Consider the following 25,848-nt stretch of genomic DNA (forward strand, 5'->3'; position numbering starts at 1 on the left):
CTGGAGGAGAGGTAAAACCACAGACCAGAGGTTGCTTTGCAACACCCACAGCCATGACGTGATTTCATTTATGAATCAGCTTTTTAATGGTTTTTAGAGAATGTCTTCCCTAATGTTTTTCCACAGCAAACTATTCTCTACCTGTGAGTGAAAATACCCTAATCATACCTGCTACACATAGAGGAATCATTTAAGGGACCCGATTTAAATAATTATCGCTTTTTTCTTTCTCCTTTTACAACTGAACACATGCAAAAGAACTCCACATTCCACTATTATTTGAAAATTATTAACTATTAACCTAGATTTTCTAAGAATAAAGCAGAATTTAAGTGATAATATTATTCCATTAGCAGAAGCCATACCAAAGTACCAGATCTCATTCCTGCATCACTTTCCTGATTCTGCTTTTCAAATCTTCTCTCCTGCAAGCCATGGGGTGCCTGCCATACTCACCATCAACAGTCCTTATTTACCCTTGAAAGCAGAGCAATGCAGACTCCACAGCAAGAATAAGGACACACAATGAATTGTGGTCACAGTAAATAATTTCTTCCTAATATTTAACTTAAATCTTCAGACATAATCACACACTACAATTTAGATTGTGTACTAGCATTTAGATAATTATAGCTGATGATTTGTCACTTCAAGACCAGATTTCAATTACAAATTAAAAGTAGCAGACTAAAGCAAGAGGAAGAAGTCACAATAGGTTTCCAGATTGTTGCTTGGTATGTCCCTACATCAGTGTTCCCAAAGGTTTCCTCTGAAAATAAGGAGTGAAATAGGTCTCTGAACCATACCAAGTCTCTTCTCCTCTCCCGAGAGGGATAGAGGAATTACTGTCAGATACTATTGTGCTGCACCATACATACACCTTCAACCGAGACAAAAACCACTACGTTCCAGAGGTTTTTGCCCAAGTATAACCAGCAGAGATTCCCTTTTCCTTTCCCCTGCTTATAAAGTCTGGACAAAGTCATTGCTTTTGACTGCTATAGTCTGAGTCACCTTCTGAAATGGAGTGCCTAGGTGCTAGGAGAGTATGTGGAAAAGTGAAGAGGACTGAAGCATCAGGGAGTTGCTTTCCAAGTGGGTAAATGCTTGTTAAAGTCACACTTGCCCCAGGAAGTCAAAGGACACTTGACAGCCACAATCTTGGTTCAGAACCAGGGGCACAAAGAGCTCAACACCCCAGCATTTTTCATTAGAATAATCATTAGATTATGACACAACAGAAACCAAGAGGCAGGAAAACAAGCAATCTGAGCCAAGTGTAATAAAACATTCAAACATAAAATATTTCACTTTCACACCAAGTTTAATCTCAAGATACTTCCGAGTTGCACAGAGCCTCAAATACATACTTCAAGTGGAAAAAAAAAGCTGACTCCACAGTTTCAACAAGCATCTGCTGTGCTGTATGCACAGCAACTTGGCATCCTTAGCAACATTGCTTCCGGATTAGTCAGAAATGATAACTAAGTATCTGCTCCACTTTAGAGAGGTACCAAAATCCCCACAATAATCTGATTCAGTATTTTTGTCACAGCCCAGAATGAGACTATTATGATGTGAAAGAGCATGATGGTATAAAAATCCCAACAATGTAGCTACAGCCAAAACAGCTCCAATACTATTTACTTCAAAACAATATTCACAGATGCAGATTACACAGTATAAGTGTAAATAAAGAACTGTGTGCTTTTACGTGTTTAGTGATTTTTAGACAGAACTACCTGCAGGTAGTCCAAGACAAGATTCAGCCATTAATGATACTGAAACCAAGCTGATGTAAAACAATTTTCAGTCTAACTTCAGACTGGAAATCAAACTGAAAGACGACTATATCAAGATACAGTTTTTTCACTTAAGACTAATGGTATCAAAATTGAAGTAAGCTTTATGATTACAGTCATTTCAAATGTCAGTTTGAAGACTAGACTCACAATGCAATGACCATTCTCAGTTATGTGCATTCAACAGCAAAATGAAAGGCAAAACCAGCAGCACATGGTTGTACAAAGCAAAAAACATAACATTAATTTGAGCTTGCTGCTTTGAAATCCTTCAAGCTACATATTTCAGAACAATCCCAGTATACAGATAAATACAGGTACTTAAACAGAAGAATTCCTATAGAGCTACTCATTTTCAAGCTGATGAGTACACCTGGCTCTTCCAATATAGGAACTGCAGCAACTTGGTATATGTAGAAGTGAATGGCCCATTGGAGACTTAGTGTTCCAACAGTTTTTTCATTTCATTGAATCCCTCTGGATTCCCATACTTGTTTAAAAGGAAGAGTAGGATCTGCTCATGCTTTTTAAGCTGTGGAATAAACAGAAACATAAGATTTGTCTTTTAAATTGCTGATTTCCTATTACGATACTTCCTAAAACTACAGAACTCTTGCTAAATCCTGTATTAGTTCAATGAATATACAAGTCCTTTCTGCTGTAAAACCTTCTGGATGTGTAAAAAGCCAGTAGAATTGTAGCTGACTCCCCCCTGTCATTGCTCCCCTTTTTTCCCCTGAAGCAGCAGCTTCCTTGAACCATACTGATGAAATACTCAAATTGGTTATTCACACATCTATTTCCTGATGTTTTGAGTTATTTTGGAATCTCCTGTCCTACCTTTATCTGTCATGACAGTGAGCCAAACTTATACAGTAGGATAACAGAAAACAGAAAACTCACATTGAAGTCAGAAGACATTAGCTAGATCTAACTGGAAGATCAAATAGATGTAGAGGGGAAAGGGAAATGGAGGTCCAGCTACCTACACTGGGACAGACAAATGAACTACATTCAGGAACAGCATGGTTCTGCCTTTCTGCCACTAAACTCCTGGTAGCAAAACTTACTCCAAAGCAGTAAAGGTCTAAATGACCTTGAGAGAAATGCTTTTCCTACCTCCAAAATATCACAGTGCATGTTTTTGCTTTTGACCTTGCTGCCACTGGCTGGGGTGAGAGGGGGAAGTTTGAACCACACCTGAAAGAGGTTTCCATCTTGAAAATTCAAGGTTTTTCTCATCCCTCTGACAAAGATCCTCACTTTGCAAAAGGCCGATGTATTTTTTCTGGTATACTTTAAGTTACTTTTAGTAAGCTTAAAGTTCTAATTTTTCATAAATAGCCCAATTCAAAATTATGAGAAAGCTTAAAGCCAGAAAGCTTTCCAAAATCACAGGAATGTCCTAAGTGTAAAGAGACAATCTAGCAACACTCTTACAGATTCCAGTATTCTGAACTCAGGTTCTCAGCCCTAGCTCCATGAATGACTGTGGCACACATTAGTATTAATCTCTGCTACCAGAAATACACACTGTAAGACTTACATGGGCAGCTCTCTGCCAAGCTGCAACCACAGCAAAACATTGCCATATTACTGGAAAAATCCAGCTGCCCTCCAAGTGACATAGTTTATGCAAAACACCACAACTACCTTTACACAGCAGACAAAAATGAACCCTCCTGAGCCTATATACTCTAGGAAAAGAAAGAAGAGAGCTGTGCATGGGGCAAAACAGACTAATGGAGTGTGTGTGATCTGTGCACTATCCTCCCTCAGTTTCAGGGTGCTCTAATTATTACCACTTGTAAAACAAATCGAGAACAAGTGTTGGTATGTTCACTTTGCTCATCTTCAATGTTAGCAATTATCTCCCTGCTGCCATCTGTGTCCCACATGGGGTTTCTTTTAAATCCTGGAAATGTAGAAGAGTGTTGCCTGGACTGAATCTTACTTGTATTTTTAATTCTGTGCAGCAGCATTTGGTCCCACATGCATTGCCTACAAAAAAAAACACACAAAGGAAGTGAATGAGCAAAACACACATGGACATTGCTTCCCTCATTTAAGGGGGTGACACATGGAATTTGGCTAAAGTTTTTAGAAGGAAAAGCCAGGCATCTCATGTGCTCACAGTTCTTCAAATTAAGTAATCTGAAGTATTAAGTGCGTACCTTGACGCTCAGGGCGTAAGCTTTCAGCACTGCTGGATTTGACCAAACCTTCTGTTACAGCTACTTTCAGACTGCCGTTTTCCCAAAGTTTCTCCACTGTTACTAGATTAGTATTTCCATTAATCCCTTTCACTTTAATCATGATGCATTTATTCAATAACATTTCTTTCAACTTGTCAACTTGTAATAATGGAGGCTGATCAGATTTCTCTATGCCTGCAAAAAAAAAAACAAACCCCAAACCAAAGTTTGCTCTATACAGAATTCCTTTATGATGCAACTTGAATCTTACACATAATGCTATCACTGCTTTTGAAAGTACGATGCTGCTAAATTTTTTTAACGTAAATAGCTTAGATTCTACAGATAATTAACTAAAACCATAATTTCTGAAACAGCTTCCACAGATTACCTCTATTTCAGCAGATCACCTTATTGTTTATCAGAGTTAAGGAATTAACATGATCATCAGAACAGGTACAGATTTATTTATTTACAGGGTTTTTTTTGGGTGTTTTTCTGTATATTTTGTTACCTGCAAGTGAACATGTAATTGCCTGAAATGGCAGCTTTAAGTAGGAATCGGTGATTGGCAGCACTTCTGAAAGTGGTAAAGTTTCTTTGTTCCCATAGTCTGCATACAGGACTTCCACTACAGACCGAAAATCTTTCAGAACAAGAGCTCTGTACCAACGGCCATCACCTGAAAAAGATTAAGACAAGAATCACATGAAGTACAATCTTGCAAAACACAGCTCATCCAGAGAACAAGACTCTATACAGCCTTCCAGGCATTTTTAAATACTCTGGTACGTACAAAAGGCCACTTGACAAGTAGCAAGCCCACAGAACAAGCTTCTGATTGCTGTATTGTAAATAGGTAAGATTTTCACTACAAGACTTTAAGGCTATCTGCACACTGTATTACCAGCTTCTTAATTTTCCAACACATACTCCCTCTCAAAACATAACCAAAATTAAAAAAAAAAAGAAAGAGAAAACCCTAAACATTTTCCCTCAGTTATCCTGAAAAGTCATAAACAAAATATAAGGCAGAAATCAGTGGAAGTTAAACCCAACTGTCAAACGCTTAGGTATGCTCTTGTTGTCTGCCGAGTACTTTAATTCACCTGTTTCCTAGGAGCTGCTATCCCATCTAACACCCAAGCTCATTTTCAGCACTCAGATCTCCTGCAACAGCCTGCATGCAGTCAACTTATAATAGTTATGAGCCAACACTCCTCTCTTAAAATACTGTGCTAATAATCCAGCAGAGCATCCCCTCTTCTGAAAGATTAAGGCAGTAAATTCCCTCACTTAAGAATACTTCTGACTTGGACTAAGTGTGCTAACATTGGACAGCTTGTTACACTAACAAGGCTGAATGATCAGCTGTCACAGCCAGCATCAACAAAACACATGCCCAGGGACCCACAAACCAGAAGTGGGTCTATATAGATGCAAGTACACTACTGCTCTGCCATAAATCTCATGTCCCTGTAACTCGGACACTAATTTCAGTTTAAACAGTAACTAGCTTTCTTTTCTCTTAAAGCTCCATGCATCCTGCAGGGCACAACCTATTCCTTATATTTTTTAGGCTGTCAGATGGTTTCCTTGCCCTAAAGATGCAGCCAGACTACCTTCTGGAGCAGAATTAAGAGCTGGCACTTTCAAGCTGGCAGCTGTCCTTTTCCTAAAGGAAAGGCGAAAACTGTAACACTAGTCAAGGAAATAAGAACAAAGGATTGCCTCACCTGAAAACCTGGCACAACAGGCTTCACCCGGTTTTGGTTTGAAGGGCTCCTTAATACAAGACTTACAATAGTCTTGTAGTTCAATCAACTGCCTATGTAGTTGATCTACAGGAAAAAAAAAGCAATTTAATAACTAACCACGTTTGAGTATAATGAAAAGAATACCTACTTTTAAGCTCCTCTGCTTCCACCTTTGATATTTTGTTTCTACTGTCCAAGCTACACTTCCACAAGGTTCAGTTCACTACAGGCATTCATTTTATGAACGAGCTTGCAACAGGGACTTTTTACTGGTATTAGGAACAGTGAACGCTTTCTTACCTTTAGTTTTAACTGGTACAGCATAGAACAAGTCTGGGCTTACAACTTCTGTTACACAGACAGACATGGTTTCATCTATAGCCAATCTGATCGACTTCCAGTGCCCAAGTGACGTTTCTAACAGAACAGTAAGAAAAGGCAGTGTATCACTTTTCTCCAAGCACAGACATACCATAAGTAACTGTTACAGAGTACCTTTTCATTTTTATCTTTCTCTTTCTGTCTATAATGCCACCTGCAGGGCAGCTTGTGTTTAACTGTAAAAACTGATAATACAATCAAAACTATGCATGGTTATTATTGATATTAACTACAGCTGAATGGCAAGATCGTGGTTAAAGACTGGAACGCTGAAGTTGCTTGTGCAATCTAAAAGTTACCATTCATTTAGTTACCTTTCTTGTCAACAGGCTTGTTTGGAAGCTTAGTTTTTTCTTGTAGAACTTCCTTTACAGCCAGTTTTTCAGAAGTTAGTAACTCATTGATCACTTTAGGACAACCTGTGGAATTATCAATAAGCTCTACACCCGCCCCATCCCTGGAAAGGGAAGTTACTCTGGCTTGAAGCTTCATCCCTACAGCATACGTATGAAATCTTGCTGTAGCTTCTGGAATCCATTTGCTGCTAACAGGCTTTATACCTAGGAAATAGAAGAACTTTTCAAAATGCCTTCATTAAGTGATTTTCTTGAACATTTTATTTTCCTTTACCCTCCCCACCACCTTTATTTTTAATGATAATTTAAAATTCCAAGGCTACTTTTACTACATTCGGGATACACATTGTACTTCACCCTGTTAACTGGTCTCCCTCTTCCTCCTTTCTTCTAAAAGGAGGCATTTCCTCAAGACTCTCAAGCTTGGTTTCCTACATTTTATGGCATTTTACCAAGTAAATCCTTGTGCCTTAGCACAAGCAACAACTGTTAAGACTGTTTATGAATCACTTTAATATAACCACTTTGTCAAAACAGCAGAAAAAAAAAGTGTTTAAGAGACAACCCCCCCACCCAAACCAGCAAAACCCACTTTGACAAAGTGTGGTCTCGAGCTTTTTCCTGTTTCCACATTTTTTAAGTCAAATAGACTACATTAGGAAAACAGAATAGCTCTAGAATTCTGAGTGATTTGGTACAGAAAAGGCAGAGAACTGGTAGAAGACTGAGAAATAGCAGCATGGTGCTAAACTCTGCAAGAATCAATTAAAATATCTGTGAGAACTGAAAAGCCAATTTGCTTCACAAAAACAGACGAGCTCCTTTGCCTGCAAGAGTTTTGTGTAATAATTAAGTTCTGTACAGAAAAGCACATTTATTCTTAGCAAGGCAACAACCAAAAGTTAGTAAGCATTACAGATGAAGCAGAACTAAATGACAAGTTCCCTTTGACTGGTGAATCAGTAAGTAACCTCCATGCAGATCGCTCCATAGCACTGTCAGGAGCTCAGGGAAGAGCCACCATCTTTAAATGCCAGTCTGCTGTGTAGTAAGGCTAAAACAAGAGTTCCCACAATTTCCAGAAGCTGGAAGCAACAGACACACATATTAAAAATCAAACAAATAAAACCCACACACCCCCAGAAAAACAGAGTATTGTGAAGTACAGACCACGTCACCACCTCCACCCCACAGAGCAGCAAGTCTCTAAATGCAATAGCTCTTAGAGAAAGAATCCATATGAAAATCCACCTGAGAGCCAGCATTTAATTCCTTGAAATGGAAGTTTTAGGAACGAGGATGAGATCTGACGTATTTTATCCAGTGGTACCTCCTCCACGTTTCCATAGTCCACAAAGCACACTTTAACAGTCCCACCTGAACAAACATTTTGCACCAATGCACGGTACCAGTAACCATCATCTAATTAAGAGAAAAAATAAATTACTTAGTACATTTCGTAGGTTTACCAGCATTTAGCTTCTAATAAATAAATCCAATTCTTTGCTATACTCTGCCAATTCACAGAATCATTGAATGGTTTGGGTTGGAAAGGACCTTAAGCTCATCCAGTTCCAACCCCCCTGCCATGGGCAGGGATGCCTCACTCTAGACCATGTCACCCATGCTCTGTCCAACCTGGCCTTGAACACCAACAGTGATGGAGCATTCACAGCTTCCCTAGGCAACCCATTCCAGTGCCTCACCACCCTCACAGTAAAGAACTTCCTTATATCTAATCCAAACTTTCCCTTTGTCAGTTCAAACACATTGCTCCTTGTCCTATCACTACAATCCCTGATGAAGAGTCCCTTGCCAGCATCGTTGTAAGAAATTAAAACTATTTTTTTTGCTTTACATTCACCCTGTAGAAACAAAGACATTTTACCAGAGAAGAAGGCACAGCAAGGTTCTCCATTCTCAGGCTTAAAAACATTTGGTGGTGTTTTCTGACAGTATTCAGACAATGATTTGTTAAGTAAGTTTAGAGCATTTAACTCTGAAAGAAAGAAAAAGAGATGAGATCAACAAAGTAACTTGACTTGAACTTGATCAATGGTGTTTGCTGTGCAGCTTTTTTAAAGGTTTGATGGGAGATTTCAGTGAATTTTAGAGCTTCATGAATAAGTAACTGTTGACACTGGGTCATTTCACCTACCAGACAGACTTAGTAGCAGGAAGAAGTGAGATAGCTGATTTTTCTCTGACAAATTACTTCAGTATAATAACTAAATGATCAGCAATTCTATCTGCTAATCCAGCAAGCCCCCTCCACTCCAGAAACTGAAGTATGTTTTACAACCACTGGAATTATCTAGTTCAGCCAATGCATATGACAGGTTATGGGATCTCATCCTACTTGCTTCTATATTTCTTTCTATAGCATCACTTCTAGAGAGGAACTCTGTTGTGTTTGAAAGGTGAGAAGCCATGTATCTATACTATCCCTAGAGACAAAGAACAAACCTTCCCCCCTTTAATATCTGCCTTATTTTTGGTTTGAATGCATTTATCTTCCACTTCCAGCCACTGAATTTCATCATGCAGGTCTTTTAGTAGGTTAAAATGCCAGTGGCTATTAGAAGTCTTTATACAGGATAGCACAACAACATTATCTGGGTTTTTTTTTAGCTTATCCAAGGGGAAGTCAAGTCTCAAAAGCTGCATTTTCTCATTTTCATGTTATTTCTTTTGAATCTTTGTAGGTTTTTTCTAACTTAGAATAGGACAGGGTACTAGAGGAGAGCACTAGTAAATATTGTACGGGCATAGGTAACCTCTTGCCATCTTCCGTTTATCTCTCCATTGCCTTGGTTATAGAATCATAGAATCATATAGTTGCTCTTCTCACTTTTCTCTACATTCTTTAAATTTCATTTAACTGCTTATCTTCAACATCTTCAGCTTTCAGTCTCAGAGTCACTACATACCATCACCCAACTTCTCCAATATTCCACTTGTATTCTCAGACCAAAACTTCAGAGGCAAGTATTCATGCAACAAGCCCACTTGAAACCATGATGCATTAGAACTACAGTAAATGACAGTCAGGAAGCAAATAAACCAGCAGAAAGAAAAAAGCTGAACAAACTTACCACTGTTATTTGAAATATGACAGTAGAATTCTCCAGGACTGTACAGCGTACACACTATGACATCAACTGTTTGTTTCAGAGTTAATTTATTCCACTTGCAAATGCTTTTGTTTGTTGTGTCCTCTAGAAAGGACAGAGATGAAAAGAAAGGAAGAGAAAATAATTTTTACAGGAAAAAATGATACATCCTGAATGCTCATTCATGTCCTGGGATTTCTTGTTTTAAATAATCCATCAGATTCATTACCAGGGAGACCCTTTTTGCAGAAAAAAGTAAAGTAAGAGAAATGTGCTACTTGGTTAACGTACTTGATCAATGGCACATGAAGAGGTATGGGCTAGCGGTAATAATTTGAGCAAGAGGGACTCTGGGAAACAGGGGAGGGGGCATAAAAGAGGGGAAAAGCTGTCACAGAGTACTGGAAATAATCTAAGGACAAGAAGAAGAACAAAAGATTACAAAGAACAACAAAAAGAACAAGGACAGAAAGACTGGTTGTAGAAACTTACACTCTATATTATACTCCAGTACCTGAAAAAAAGCTTATTATTTAACACAAGTTGTAGAACAGATCACATGAAAACTAAATGATGGCAGATTGGAGAAGCCGTTATTTCATCCATTAAGCATATTATTAAATCTTCTTGTATTTTTCACAGCTGCCAAGTTTGTGACACTTTGTGGTAAGCAGCAGCATGCAGAAACAACTGACAGGCTTTTTAAGACTTAAGCCTAGCGTGGCTGGCATCCACTGTGAAAGCCAGACTTCATGAGCTCGGCTGAGAAGTTCTGACCAGTTAAGGACTTGCATTCTTTGTACCCACTGTAGCAGGGAGGTTAAATAACTCCAGTTCAGCAGAACATGCCTGTACTCACCATTTGCTTGCTTAACGTCATTCATTCCAATTGCTGGCAAGGCCATTCTTGGTTCTTCAGCTCTACAGCCTCTCTCTATGAGATGGCTTGATACATTTATTGCTGGAGTAACTGATGCATCTACAAGCTCCACCACAGATCTGTAACTGTGTTTACCTACTACTTTTACTGTAAACACTTTGTCTTTTACCAGCTGTTTCATAAAACAAGTATCTTCTGATGTCCACCCTCCTAATGGTCGCTTTACACCTAAAAGGTGACATAGTATGGAAAGGGTCTGAGGACAGTCCAAGTTTCAGCATGTCAACATCTTTTACAGATTTATTCTCAAGAGCGTATTTCATAGAATTATTAAACACTGTTTAAAACAAAAGATTAAGCAGCTAATGTATCAAGTGACTCATCCTCACTCCTTGTGTTTGTAAGATTTCAAACCTAGTTACTTAGATTCTGAACTTTAGAGTACTTGGATTTAATAAAAAGACAAAGATCATGTACAATTAGCCTACTACTCAAATAAAAGCATAAATTCAGGTTTAATACTTCCTTAGGATGAACATTTAAGAAGTATAGTCATGAGACTCAAAGACTTGCAACATACAGTTTTGAAGAACCTTAACCATCTCAGCCACTGTATCTGCTCCTCTAAGCTTCTTCCTCCTTAAATGTTTACTCTCCATACTACTAAATTTATGGCTAAAATCCAAGTTATAACCAGAACTTTATAGTAACAGATTGGCAGAAGTTGCCTTCCATAAGGATATTTTATGCAGCAGTAATATTTGAGTCTTATCAGAAAAGATCTTCTCTGATCAGTTCTTTGCTTCCATGTTGTGTTTAGGACCTTTTTTCATCTTGGAACACTCATCCTCTATAGGCATCATGGTTTGTCCCAGAAAAGAGATTTGTTTAGGTCACATTCCATATGCACTGGTTATATCTCTACATACAAGGGAACCATTGTTTCATGTTTACCTTCTGAAGTCTGAGGAGCATATTCTAGCTTCCTGACTTTATAAAACGAATGGAAAGCAGATTAAATGTCACATAACATAAAGAAAGGATAAGACATTGAGTATTCTAAAGGAAGGGCATAGAAGCAAAGGGGAGGATTATTTTGCAGAGTGACAGGAACAGACAGAAAAACAAACCATTTCCAACAGCAGGTTAAACAAGTATGTCAAAAAGGAAGTCATGATCCTGGTTTAAGACAGAAGGATGAACTAGAAAGTGTTAACATCCTTTCTATAATTTGACAGATTTTACAAGACTACAGAGAGGAGTCTACTGGTAGTTTCACTCGATTTGCCCTAGAGCCAGGGGAGGACAGGAAAGACAACACACAGAGATACAATTCAAACCGCAAGACAAAAAATGGAATTGTAGCTTCCCCTGCAGCGTCAGAAGCACATGGATTAAAAAATTCCACAATCCAGTAGGTGACTGAATTTTGCTTAGAAAAAAAGCACACTGAAAACCTAACAGATATGTTAATATAACACAGTTTTCCAACCATACAACTGCAGATCATCAGGTACATTAGGAAAGACTTAGCCCATTTTGTAGATGTGCCACAATTAAGAAGTCAGGAAATAACACCTTCTGTTCTCTATCCTTCCCCATATTTCAACAGAAGATACTACAGATGTGATCATTATGAAACCCCACCCCACTTATATTGCCTTTATCCAGTTTGAAACTGCCGATTTATTTCATACCTGCCAAGGTACACCTTATGGCTTGAGCTGGCAGGTCCATTAATCTTGGAATCATAGGACGAAGTTTAGTTAGTGGAAGAACTTCAGAATTACCATAATCTATGTACTCTGCCACAACAGCCTCTTCAGAGGCATACGCTACAACAGTAGCACGATACCAACAACTGTCTTCTGAAAGAAAGATACAAGTGTTCATTGTAGTTTAACTTCTGAGCACAGAATGATCTTTTGGGTAGACCAATCTAAAAATACACCACGAATCTCTACATAAACCAACAGCATTAAGTTCATACAGACCTTCACAAAAGGTGAATGGATGATGCAACATCCACCACCATCACCCTTTGCACAATGTCACTGTTGCAAACTTATCTTTCCATAAAGACATCCCCCCCTTCACAAATACATATAGCAACAAAGAACTGGTTACATTATGTGGATGTAGTGCTGAAGTTAAATACATTTAAACAAACAACAGTCTCTCAGATGATCACAATGACATGCAATTCAAAAGCAAAACCACAGATTAATGATTTCAGTATTTGAATTCAACTGAAAGATGTGAGGAACAGAAACACAAGCTTAGTGAAGTTTCTCATGATATCTCAGGTACTGATCTCATAGCTTTTCCCAGCTAGGCACCTGAAACCCATACCCATTCAAATGCCAAGACAGCTTACTGTTTATCAGAACATAAAAAAAAAACCAACATTTATTTCAGTTTTTCTGATCAGTTCCACAACTAATTTGTTCAAAGCAGCAAAGCGACAAGAAATAGAAAGAAAGAAATGACCAGGAATGCCTGTCAATCACAAAGTAACAACAGCAACATTTCTGAGCAACAAAAAAGGCATAAGAGCAGCTTTTTTTCTTCCTTAAAAGCTGATGAACGGGACAATGATCTGTGAGGAAGAGAGATTCATCTTCATTCTACTGCCTTCAGGCAAACAGGACTTCAGACTCCAATCAATAAAAGGTATGTCTTTCATACAGACTTCCAGTTCCTAGCACAAAACACTGCTTTATGCAGAGAATTTGCCTATGTTTAGGCAAGGCTCAATTTTATCATGAGACTTGTAAAAGCTTGACATTAGTGATCACTGTCAGATAGAACCTAATTTCTCAACATACAACTCAGGACTATCAGGTGTTTGCTAAATAACATTAAGTCGTCATCTATCAAAGAACCATCACTAGATATTATGAGCTCATTTCTTCTGTCTCTCTTTTGGGGGCCTGTTTACTTCCAGCCACAGGAAATGGTGCTCACCAACACAGAAACCCCCAAATTTCTTTCATGGTCTCTTAAAAAGCTCCTATATACAAAAAATAATCCAGTGTAAAGAGTCTGCACAATGAAGGCACCAATTTATGGTCTAAAATTTTTTAGACTAGTGTTTTCTAGATGTCACCATTTGCTATTATAATTTCTTTACATTATTACCAAATGCTATCCACAGCTAAAACCAAACAATAAAATTAACTATGAAATATTTCTAAACATAATCATAACACTGTTTTTCAAATAAAGTGATGTAAGAGCCGTATTTTCACTCCATTTTTACCTGTGAACTGGGCACAGCACACATTCCCAAGAGGAGGACGGAAAGCTGGACTACTGGGAAGTTTGCCACAGTGTTCATTAAGAGACACTTGAAGCTCAGCAAGTTGACCTAACATTAAAATATAGAGAGATTTGGAACATACACTATGTTTTAATTATTACTAAAGTATACAAATCTTAAGATCAAAGAAGATCTTGCAGTGTAATGGAGATTTTTCACATAATGTTTAATGTAATACCAAAATAGTGATGAAACCAGGACTCTTCAAACCAGAAAAAAAAACAGTCAGCCCTCATGTGAGCCTGGGGAATCAGTGTTAAAGAAAATGAACAGGGAAAAACAGTCAATACAGGAAAGAGACTGAAGCCAGTAGGAATTGAAAATGGAAACTGTAAGCATACTAGAAAGAAACCAAAGAGACAGCTCTTCAGACAACACACAGATAAGGTCACTTCTTGCCAAACGACATGTTATGCATCGAGTCTACCCAGAATTCAAAGGCTGCACAAGTACACAGAAGACAAATCCAATGTAGGAGACACACCATATCACATCCAGCTGCAGAAGCCCTTTTAGCTGAAAACACACAAACACTGGCTTGGACAGCACTAGGAGGTCACACCCCACAAACTTATTCTGCTATTATTCTCCCCCAGACATCTGCTTATGGGCACTGTGGGGCACCAGCAGTCCCTGCAGCCTAGCACTCTGGCCCACTATTGTGTTACTCACAGTCTTACTGTCTTACTATATCAGATGACACCAAAGTGGGTTTGGGCACTCTAATCAGACTTTCTCATACTCAGATATTCTCCCCATACTATGTAACAAAGTTCAGGCCATGCAGCCAGCCTATAAGGAAACATTTCCCTCCAGTGATAAAGCAACAAGGTATTGTAGGAATAAAAGTAATCAAACATATTTCTGGCACATGTGAGGCAATATATTTAACATTAAGTATTTGTGATACAAATTGACTTTGGATTGCTGAAATCCACACCACACCATCTCTTTATTTTGCAATGCTTGGACTGCCCACACATTATCACCTCACAGGCTAATGCCATTCAAATCTATCCTACACACCACCATGGCTCTTAATGGACTGAGGCATGGCCTAAAGCTACAGGGAATCATCATCTCAGGTCAAACCACAAGAGCAGCAACACCTCCCTCCAGCCACTCTACTGAGAAACCAGAATACCACAGTAGGCATCCTGAATCCCACTGGCACTTACGGCAGTTGCGTACTGGCTGACAGAAGAAGTCTTCTGGACTTTGCATGCCAGAAACCATAGCAGAAAACACATCTCCAACACATACAGAGACATCCTCTGGAGCTGAATGAGCACAGTGAAGATATTCTTCATCTTGAGGCATTTTTGCTTTACTTCTCTTCAAATGGTTTTCTGACACTGTAAAGAAAAACCCAAACAACAAAAAAAGGAAGTTGCTGATCAAAAGCTGGATGACTGAAAATTTAAATACGCTGAAGCAGGTTATTGTTTTTCCTGACTCTTCAGACTTTGAAGGCTCTTGTCACAATAGCCATGAAATTGAATTAGCCATTGAAGCGTGAGCTAATAATGCTCACATGTTCAGCCTGGAGTAGAGAAGGCTCTGTAGAGACTTCAGAGCAGCCTTCCAATATCTGAAGGATGCTGGAGAGGGACTCTTCATCAGGGACTACAGGGATAGGACAAGGGGTGATGGTTTTAAACTGAAACAGGGGAAGTTCAGTTAGATACGAAGAAGTTCTTTACTGTGAGGGTGGTGAGGCACTGGAACAGGTTGCCCAAGGAAGTGGTAAATGCTCCATCCCTGGCAGTGTTCAAAGGCCAGGCTGGACAGAGCCTTGGGCAACATGGTTTAGTGTAAGGCATCCCTGCCCACTGCAGGGTGCTGGAACTAGATGATCTCAAAATTCTTTCCAACCCAAACCATTCTATGATTATCCCTAAACAAGTGCTTTATACTATTAAAAAGCATATGTGCTACTATCACTAGTGAACTGAAGGAAGCTTCGCTAACCAGTGCTTTTAAGTAAGACAGTGGTGAACAGCTAGAATATTCACTACTTTCAGAGTATCGTGCGACATGGAAGGACCTAAAATTCCCCAATTTTTTTGTTCCTTCTCTTACTAAGAAGCTTGATTTGCTTGCTTACCTCTTGGGGAGTCCCCTCCTTCAGCATCAGTTCCTGTAGTTATATCAGGCTTTGTTTCTAAAGGTACTGTAGCTAGGTAGTCTCCTAGAATACAGATGTAAGAAACAAAAGTTATTTACCATGCAAGACAGTCATGGCTTAGTTTCATTTCAGAATCATCTTCTGAGCCTGACCTATATCCCTATCACAAAGTCAGCATGCTCTAGTTATTTGTTGAACATTTAATATGCTTAGGATGCAAAATAAAAGTAATTTCAGAGTAATCCAACTACTTGAGTTTTCTGAAAGCATTCACAGCTCCGAGACTGACTACATTAAACGAGCTAGGCAGTAATAACAAGTATGTACTCAAAAGTCACGGCAGACTGGTACAGCTTTTCAGACACAAGGATTCATAACATACCTCTATATTTACAACACTCAGCATGCAATGAGTTACCAAGGTTTACAAAGAAATCCTGAGTTTCTTAACTATCCCATATTCCATTTCTAATGCATCAAACAGTATTCCAAGCTTTCTATACAGTGATTTTCAACTGAAAGCCGGAATACAGGTGCTTAAGTTGCTTGTAAAGTCATGGAATAGGCACATGCAGCGTTCCATGAAAAACCACATTCAGGAATGCAGTGGTGTTTTTCGTGGTCTTCTCTCCAAGAGGCTGGCAAGTTACATTGCTTTGTCATTAGTGAGCATGTACGAAATAGACCAAAAGCTCGTGAAATCCTTAGTGGAATTTGAAGCTAACACTGTCATTTTTAAAGAGTTAAAAATACATGTGAAAAAAGGAACAACATGGTCCCAATTTTGCATCTATTAAAGCAAAAAAATAAATGAGAAAAACAACAAAAATTCCTCTTTTAAAGGTACCGGGCAGGTGGAAGGAAAGTGAACACAGAATACTTCCCTGTATTTAGGCTTTCCCCCCCGCCCCACTATACTACCAAGTACTCACCAGAATCTGGAGTAACAACTTCTACAGCAAAACTCAACATCATTTCCTTCTGTAATATGTCAACAACAGTTAGCAAACAGTGTTTTCCTATAAGCTGAGAAGAGAATCTGGCAGCGCCTTCATTCCACCCTTTTTCTTTTGGATTGTAATTAGCAAAGGAACACCTAATGGCCTGCAAAGAATTGCAATTAGAACAAGAGGGGATGGGGGTTGTTTGCCCTTTAGAAAAATCAAGTGAATAATTAGGGCTCTTAGAAATACCACCTTGCACATAAAAGTTAAAGCTGCTGTTGGAATTTGAAGCACTACCAATTCAGCTAAATTCTTTACAGAAGAGTTAAGAATGAGGAAGGTACATTCAAACTGTAAGCTACATTTCCTCCTATTCTCCCACTATTTATTTTATGTAAGGCATTTTTATATCACACATCACATATGACCACAACTGCATGTCCTAACTTGCCCTCAACAGACACTGAGGGCTCCAAGCAAAGATTTAAACAGCTCTCAAAATCTTTCATGGACCCAGCAGAAAGTCATCTGAACAAGTTATTAACAACTACCTCCAATAGCAGATAGTCATAGTTGTCACCAATTAGAATACTTTTCTATCCTTCTTTGTGCATAGCTAAAGATACCAGTTTAACTCACAAATTAAAGCTACAACATCTATGTTATAATGGAAGACATTCACATAGTATGGCAATGAACTCAGATCAACAGCTGTCCTTACTCCAAATTAAGCCTTCCCAAGCTAGAAACCATTTTTCCTACTGCACAAGCCCAGATTAAAATACACAAGCAGAATGTTTCCTCTGCCTTCCTCTAGTACAGAATCATATAATAGGTTTGGAAAGGACCTTAAGGTCATCTAGTTCCAACCCCCTGCCATGGGCAGGGACACCTCACTCTAGAACATGTCACCCAAGGCTCTGTCCAACCTGGCCTTGAACACCGACAGGGATGGAGCATTCACAACCTCCCTAGGCAACCCATTCCAGTGCCTCACCACCCTCACAGGAAAGAGCTTCCTCTTTATATCTAGTCTAAGCTTCTCTTGTTTAAGTTTTAACCCGTTATCCCTTGTCCTATCACTACAGTCCCTAATGAAGTGTCCAACCCCAGCATCCTTATATGCCCCCTTCAGATACTGGAAGGCTGCTATGAGGTCTCCACGCAGCCTTCTCTTCTCCAGGTTGAACAGCCCCAACTTTCTCAGCCTATCTTCATACAGGCGGTGCTTCAGTCACCAAGCACCTTGCTGTTTTTCATGTGCCTTTGCATGCCTTCCAGGAGAATCTGCTCCAAGATTTTGCCAGGCACACAGGTGAGACTGACTGGTCTAAAGCGTACAAGGGACATGTGGACCTAAATGCCCTGGAGGGTTCTTCTTACCAGCTCAGAACCCAAGAATTCTGTGACTAGCAAGGAAAAAAGATAAACAGCCTTCCTCACCCCTATGGATTAGAGAGGAAACATTTCAGAGGGTGAACTTCATGTAGCATAGCAGTTTTCATGTATCACTTTCACTGAACACAAAATATTAGTGACAGTTAAACTGAGACATGAGTTACACTCACTTTAGAGCTATTCATTTAAAATACCTCAACCAGCATCAGGTAAAGAGAACTTACACATGGAGGAACCAACAGTTCAATGTCTTTGTGCAAAGCTTTAATCCAGGTGAGTGGAATATCTTCTTCATTTCCATAATCTATATAGAATACTTGTGATTTCTTTTGCAATATATCCACATCCTTTACCAGTGCTCTATTCCAGGTCTGTATAGGAATAAACCATAATCTTTGTAAGGACACCACATAAGTTTGCTCTGCTTCATCGGGTTTGTTTATTAGCAAAGGCACTAACAAATTCTGAAGTGACTTAAATGAAAACAACCCATTGTAGTGTTCACTGCAGTGAAGGTAAAATTCTGCTCCTACAGACACTGGATACTGAATAAGTCAAGATTCTGCTAGTAATGCAGAAAAAGGGGCAGAAATACAAAAAAGGGGTGGGAAGGGAAACGGGAACTACATGTGGCTATGGAAACACAACCAGAAAAGCTAGGTGAGAAATGAAGAATAACTTCCTAATTAAGCAGAGTCGTATTCCAAACTGTTCTAACTACAGTAATCTAGATTTGTTAAAAACACACACATCCTTCAAGCAACACTAGGACAAACAGCACTTATGGGGTTCAAGTACATAAACACACGAAAGTAAACTTTTTTGCAGAAAGTCAATACCCTAAATATGAGTTCCTGACGACAGGAAACTAGTTACTACCACAATAAATTAATCTCTAATTAGCAGCCTTCACTGGTAGAGATATAAAAGCCAAACATGCAAAACATGATGAGCTTACAGGAATGGTTATTTTATGGACAACCAGATGTTACCTGATCCAAAGAACACTTTGCAACGCAGACTTCCCCTTTGGTAGCAATATATTGGTCTTGAATAACTGTGCTAGCGTAACAGTCCTGCAGTTTCAGAGAAAGTTTACTGATCTGGTCTAAGAAGTCTGGAGAACTCAACTGTATATAAAATTCACTTGGGCTCTTGAACTCTGTTACTATACCCTAAACAGAAAAGCCATAATAGATTATAATCATGCAAGAACAACCTTCAGTATGTAATTCAGGACCAGTGTTCATTTCAATCAATGGATTTCAACCTAAACCTGGTTTTATTCTTTTGTTTTGAATGCAGCAGTAATTAATTGCAGGGAATAAACCCCGTGATGTTCACTTTCACAGAAATAGTCTTCCTCACTCCCCCCAGAGCCCTACTTGCATTTACTCATCTTCATACAAATAAAGGAATTTTACATGTGAGCAAAATGATACAAAATTGCTGAGGTGACATGCAGCTATATATGCTTAACAAAGCTTCCAATGCAACCTAATAAAGCATTGTGGGATTCTTCAGAAACAAGAGTACCTGTACTTCCATAGCTTTTTTGATCTGTAGAGCCTGAAGATCCGAGAGTGTTATTTTCTTAATGTGCTCTTCTGTCTTGCGAGAATCCACAGAAGCTGAGCCACCCTATTTAAAACAGCTACAAGTTAGGCTTAAACTGTAATTATTTACCTTTAGCACCTTGCAGTAACAAAACAGAACTTCTGATCATTTCAAGAAATGTGAAAAAGTGCTTCTGTTGACTTTCAATAAGGAATCTTACAGACTTGGTACTCTTGAAAATAACAAACATTATCACAGAGATAAACTGAAAAGACAATGAAAAACAAGTGCTGAAGTCTCACACATTCACCTTTTCCTCTAACACCCGTTTTACAGGACAGCTCAGCTACATTTCCTGCTTATGATGCTCTCACAAATAAGACAAATTGAATTCCACCTGCTTCCTTGTGGCCTTAACACCCCAGAGTAGATTACAGCTACTGCTTTAACTGCTGGCATCCATATTAAAAGAAACAAAGAAAATCTAAACAACCTCCTGTGGTGGGTTCATCACACACTGTCTCTGCTGCTGCTCCTTCCTCCTTCAGGGGAGGACTCCTCACACTCTTCCCTTGCTCTCCCATAAGACAGTCCTCCACAAACCTCCCTAACCTGATTCCCACAGGCTGCAGTTTTTCATGGGTCCCTTCCATGGGGTGCAGTCCTCAGGAACCAGCTGCTCCATCGTGGGCCCCCTGTAGGGTCACAAGTCCTGCAGCAAATGTGCTCCAGTGTGGACTCACTTCCCCCATGGAGCTACAGGTCCTGCCAGGAACCTGCTCCAGTGCAGGTTTCTCATGGGGTCACAGGCTCCTTCAGGCATGCCCCTGCTGAGTGTGGGGTCCTCCATGGGCTGCACATGGGTATCTGTTCCACCATGGACCTCCATAGGCTGCAGGGGACAGCCTGTCTCACCATGGTCTGCACCACAAGCTGCAGGGGAACCACTGCTGCAGCACCTGGATCACCTCCTCCTCTCCTTCTGCACTGACTTTGGGGTCTGCAGAGCTGGTTTTCCTCACACATTCTCACTCCTCTCTTTAGCTGCAATTGCTCCTGTGCAGCAACTTTTCCCCTTCTCGAAGGTGATCCCAGAGGCGCTGCCACCATCACTGATGGGCTCAGCCTTGGTCAGTGGCAGGTCCATCTCGAATCCCACTGGCATTGGCTCCATTGGATATAGGGAAGCTTCCAGCACCTCCTCAAAGAAGCCACCCTTGTAGCCCCTCCGCTAACAAAACCTTGCCACACAAACCCAATACACCTAATGCATCTGTGTCTGTGACATCCTAAAAACATCAGAAAAATAGCCTTATACACATCCTTAGGAAAAACCTCTTATATTTGCACCAACATACTACAGACAATGCGTAACAGCCGAGTTTACCGTTGCAGCTGCCAAATTGTCTAATTACAAAAGATCCTTCTAGATTTTCCATTAAAACGCATCTCACAGTACAATACCAAAACCACATTAAGTATTGTTCAATATGGAATATAAGCTCTCCTACTTCCACAGAAGTTCCTTGAGTTTCAGAAGATGAATGAGGGATAAATAACACCTTCTGTTATTTATGCATATTGTATACCCTCTTGAACATAAAGGTCCTGTGTGATCATTGATCACTTTTATCAGAACACAGTCACAAATACACACCAGACATTTATCAGGAAGTTAAAACAGACGAATGAGCTACTTCAAAGAACCACATGGAGTTTTCTTGTACAGTGCAAACATAAGGCTTGTTGCAGGTATGCACATTTACTCACTTTCAGAATTATCAGCCCAAGAAACCAGGAAGACAACAAAATGATTTCCTGCAGAAGAGCTCATGGGAAGACTACAGGAAATGTCTGGTTGAAGCTAACATCAAAAGGCTTCAAAACGTAACATGGTTTTGAATGCTTCTCCCAGTAACTTTTTATTTGAAGCACTGATCTTTCTAAAAGGAACAGATTATAACCTTTGGAACTTGCTCCTTTGCTGTACAGTTTAAACTAAGCATATTGCAACTAGCTCACAGCAGACCCATTTAAGACATAGTAAAAAGCATGTTCTGTACCTTAAGATAAACTCCCTTCTTGTTTTTACCAGGTGACTTGCCTCCATTTTTATTACTTACACTATAACCAAAGAAAAAAAGGATGTTAACTTCGAACAACCAAAGACAGACAAGCAGCATTTTTAACACCTACTTGCAAATACAAAAGGCTGTGTTTATAGCATGTGGTTATCAACCCTTATTCCTCCTCCAGAAAAGTGCAGAATGGCAAATTTGTTAGTTCCCTGTTACCCAACATCTGGTGTGTTTTTTCCCAGTGTCATCAACAGCAACAAAATAAAGTTCTTCTGATTAAACTGTAGAAGAAATTTTACACTACTGTGGAGTTCTGTTATACTGTTGTCCTAGGTTCCCTGTAATCCCAAACTAACTGTAATCCCAAACTAACCTCAAGAACTGTAAAATTGAAATAAAAAAAGTTGGTATTTCAGCTGAACACATAAGATCCAGGTAACACACAGGCCAGATTGTCCCCACTTCTCCCTATTCAGTCACTGTACAAAACTTGGGGGGGGGGGGGGGAGAATAAATCTCTAGTAAACTTTTATTACAGACTTCTGGATGCAGACTGAACTGCAGTCACCACTCCTTGCTACAGTGTCAGCTTGAATAGCCGTATCACTCCCCTCAACTGCTCTAGAGCCACCCAGTCAATTCGTACTTGTCATAACCTAATGATGCTTATTTTAATTGAATCAGATTAGGAAGGGATCTCTTGAGCATCTAAACTGGCATGCCAAGAAGCAATAATGAGCAGCTTAGAGAATGGCCTGGCTGAGACAATTTCTAATTGCAGCTGTGCTTATCAAAGATAAAATATCCATGAAATTAACTGAGGTAACAGTGAGATTCAAAGCATGCCTCTTCGGAGTCTGTTAAATGCAATCCATTAAGCATGCCACTGCTGAAAAGCAGTCTTACTTCTCCTCCCTTCCTTACATCATCAACACTAAAGACATGTGATAAGCAAGTAAAAACAATGCTTTTGCTTTAAGCAACTCTACAGAACACCTTAAGAACTCCAACATCTTCCAAATTACATTTCTAAAGCAACAGATTTTTATGACAAATATGAGATAATGCAGCACTAGCAATTTATTTCACTGTAACAGCACCTTTAAATGGTCACTTGGGTTGTAATGGGATGGATATTGTCTTTATGTAAAGATTATCTGGCAGAACTTTTTAACAAACTTACTTTGGTTTAACTGGCTCACACACAATACGATGTGCTGGCCAATCTTCTTTCTGACAATCTGCAGAGCAATAGTATATTTGCTTGCATTGTGAACATCTACGGGATCCTTAAAAAGAGAGAGAAGAGTCCAAGAGAAACAGCTATATCATAAGAGACAACAGCTGCTAAGATACACACTCAATGTATTATTAAATAACTGCTTTACAAGACAGTTCCAAAATAGAAATAGGTGTTTATATTTACATACAGCTAAGATTACTAACCCAGATGCCCCAAATTCCTTCTATAATTAAGGAAAAGAAAAACCCAACAACAGAAGAATTCCCCAAAAGAAAACCAAAACTTTTTTAATGAGATGCTCACTTCTGTTAATCAGTTCTGCAACTCAAAACACATTCTGAACAGTCTCTACACTTGCATCTGAGATATAAAAATATCTCTCCATTTTAACACATTTCTGAGCAAACCTTCTGATGGGGTTTCACTGAAATACACCAGACTACAGGAAAAAAGGCACTTACCAAACAGACCACAGTGATGACAAGTCTTTGTTTGAGGGGGTGGTACTAATGAACAGAAGACACTCTCATCACAGCTGATAGAGAAACCATTCTCAAAGGAATATTGAGATTTCTTTAGCTTTTCATGAACAGAATCAGAATATGATACCTGTGGAAGAAAAACATCTTGACTGATTCTTACTAGAAAAAAAAAGCTGCCCCAAAAGTTGCCAATTACAGTAAAAATAGTCTAATATACCAAAATGTGACAAGATAGTCAAAATTTCAGTGTTCTAAAACCAGCAATATATGATGATCATTTCTGCTACCTAGAAAGGCTCAGAATATTTGGGGCAATGATGAAGTACAGTAACTCACATTATCAAATGCAGCTGTCAAAAGCAAGTCCCCTCCTTCAGTTGTGCCTTCCATGGATCTTCCTAGAAGCAGAAGTATTTGCAAAAGGATCTGATTACAATAATGCATGCCTGTGTTATGAAGTATTTGCAGGAAGACACAAGGCTCTTATCTACTCCTCCTGTTCTGCTGACGCATTTGAGTAAATGAAGATGCTATGACCATGACACACTTTGGAAGTCACTTCTTGTTACCACTCTGATACGATGTTTATCCAAACCTACCGGCTTCACTGCTCTGCGCCTATCACTTGACCTAAGACTTAACGTCTTTCCTCAATATATTTATTTTCAATTAAAGTTGTTCAGCAGGATTAAAAATAAAAGAAAGCCAGTATGTAATTCCCAAAATCCATACAGCAAAAATTTAGACTAGGCAATTATACAGTAGCTGAAACAGTATCTCTTCCAATACTGGCCCATGTTAAGCTTATACTTAAAGAGAGTTGACCATGAGCAAGTATTCAGAAACAAAATGCTTCAAAAGAGATTTTGACTTTCCAGTGAACGCCTTATAAGCCTTGTGGCATTTGCAAGCGAGTTTGTTCTCTATCAAGCCACTATTACAAGACAAATATTCAGCTAAGCCTGCATACCAATATACCATGTTTTTATAAGTATAATGGGTTTTTATAAGTGGGCAACTCATTTACCTACAAAACATTTGTTTCAGCTGTAGACTACACATGCTATTAGGAGTTTGCTCCAGTCTGGCAGGCTTATTAAGCCAAGTTCTCCACTGAGACAACATAAAGCTTGTATGACCTTTTTTCTCCCCACCTGGAAGCAAGTTAATCTTGTAAGCTTTGCCTAACCTAAAACTCTTGCCTAACATGCAATCAGATCTCCATGAACCCTCCAAACCCAAGAGGGCTGCAAAGCTGTCTCAAACCTCGCAGAATTAATTCACCTTCCCCCTGTTTGGAGTAGAAGAGAATATGGATCACACAGTACTGAAGCACTCATGAAGGCAAGAAACATTGCTGAAGGAACTCCCAAATCCCACAGCACATAGCTGTGCCAAATTCCCTAGTATTCCAATTTCCCAGGGTTTTTTTCACTTATCTAAGACACTGCAGCCCACACAAGTTTAGATAATTATAAATTAATTCTATTTATAAGCCATACTGATGATGTTCATCAATAATCAAGCACATATACAATTAGAGAAGAACAAGGTCAAGATACCTTTGTCAAGCTTTGGACAAAGTCTCTCTTTTATTGCACTTGTGTTGCAGCTAAAACTTCCTGTACTATTTCTACACTTGGAAAAAAAGTATACCCTGTGTTTTCTGTTTACAGAAAAGTGATTTTTGTTAGGTATTTCAGAAGCTCAGCCTTGAACTCGAGAGCTTTTCAACAGGAAGTTGGCACCTGCGATTCTGCCACTTTAACTTCCACCTACAACTTGATCATGTTTGTTCTTCATGTGAAGAGGTTCTGACATCACATAAATGTTCGCACTGGTATATGATGAAAGGCAGCTGTAGACGAGTTAACTACAAAAGCACAGATTTAAAGATTAAGTCAGGCAGGCACACAAAATAAATATAACAGCATTTTTAAGTCATGGTCTGAATCTATGCTTAAACATCCATTTTTAAAGGTCAATTCTCTACTTCCCATTTGCTTAACCTGCACAGTAAAAAGTAAAATACTTTTTGTATTAAAGACATAAACAAGGCACACTCTAGACTAACACGGCAAAGTCCTTTAGGAGAGGAACACCCTAAAACCAGGAGGGGGTGTCACTACCTGCACACCAAGCTTGTCGGATCTACAAGAGACCTCTCTCTCTGTAAGAGACCCCGCTCTAGATAACCCACCCCTCCACCAAA

General features: G+C 39.2%; 1 protein-coding gene across 3 annotated transcripts; it reads right to left on the reverse strand.

The window, feature by feature from the left end:
* Positions 1–1,419: 1,419 nt before the first annotated feature.
* TDRD1 (tudor domain containing 1) lies at positions 1,420–25,279 on the reverse strand. Of its 3 annotated transcripts, none has more exons than XM_061458672.1 (25): positions 25,199–25,279; positions 23,973–24,034; positions 23,616–23,763; positions 23,095–23,152; positions 21,897–21,957; positions 19,813–19,917; positions 19,269–19,451; positions 18,501–18,647; positions 16,867–17,038; positions 15,914–15,997; positions 14,985–15,161; positions 13,747–13,854; positions 12,182–12,352; positions 11,439–11,474; positions 10,464–10,712; positions 9,587–9,709; positions 8,380–8,490; positions 7,743–7,913; positions 6,450–6,695; positions 6,055–6,171; positions 5,734–5,838; positions 4,512–4,679; positions 3,977–4,192; positions 3,757–3,803; positions 1,420–2,334 (listed from the first exon to the last, which is right to left on the reverse strand). In XM_061458672.1, the coding sequence occupies exons 2-25, from the start codon at positions 24,024–24,026 to the stop codon at positions 2,242–2,244; spliced, it is 3,150 nt and encodes a 1,049-aa protein (XP_061314656.1). In that variant the 5' UTR covers positions 24,027–24,034; positions 25,199–25,279; the 3' UTR covers positions 1,420–2,241. The 3 variants fall into 3 exon arrangements, with proteins under 3 accessions (XP_061314656.1, XP_061314654.1, XP_061314655.1); XM_061458670.1 differs by having other exon boundaries at positions 23,095–23,200; XM_061458671.1 differs by lacking the exon at positions 11,439–11,474 and having other exon boundaries at positions 23,095–23,200.
* Between the last annotated feature and the right edge of the window lie 569 nt (positions 25,280–25,848).

This window comes from Pezoporus flaviventris, unplaced genomic scaffold (genome assembly GCF_033815535.1).
Source record: "Pezoporus flaviventris isolate CSIRO_AGI_PZ_B2104156 unplaced genomic scaffold, CSIRO_AGI_Pfla_v1 ptg000029l, whole genome shotgun sequence".
Taxonomy (NCBI): Eukaryota; Metazoa; Chordata; class Aves; order Psittaciformes; family Psittacidae; genus Pezoporus; species Pezoporus flaviventris.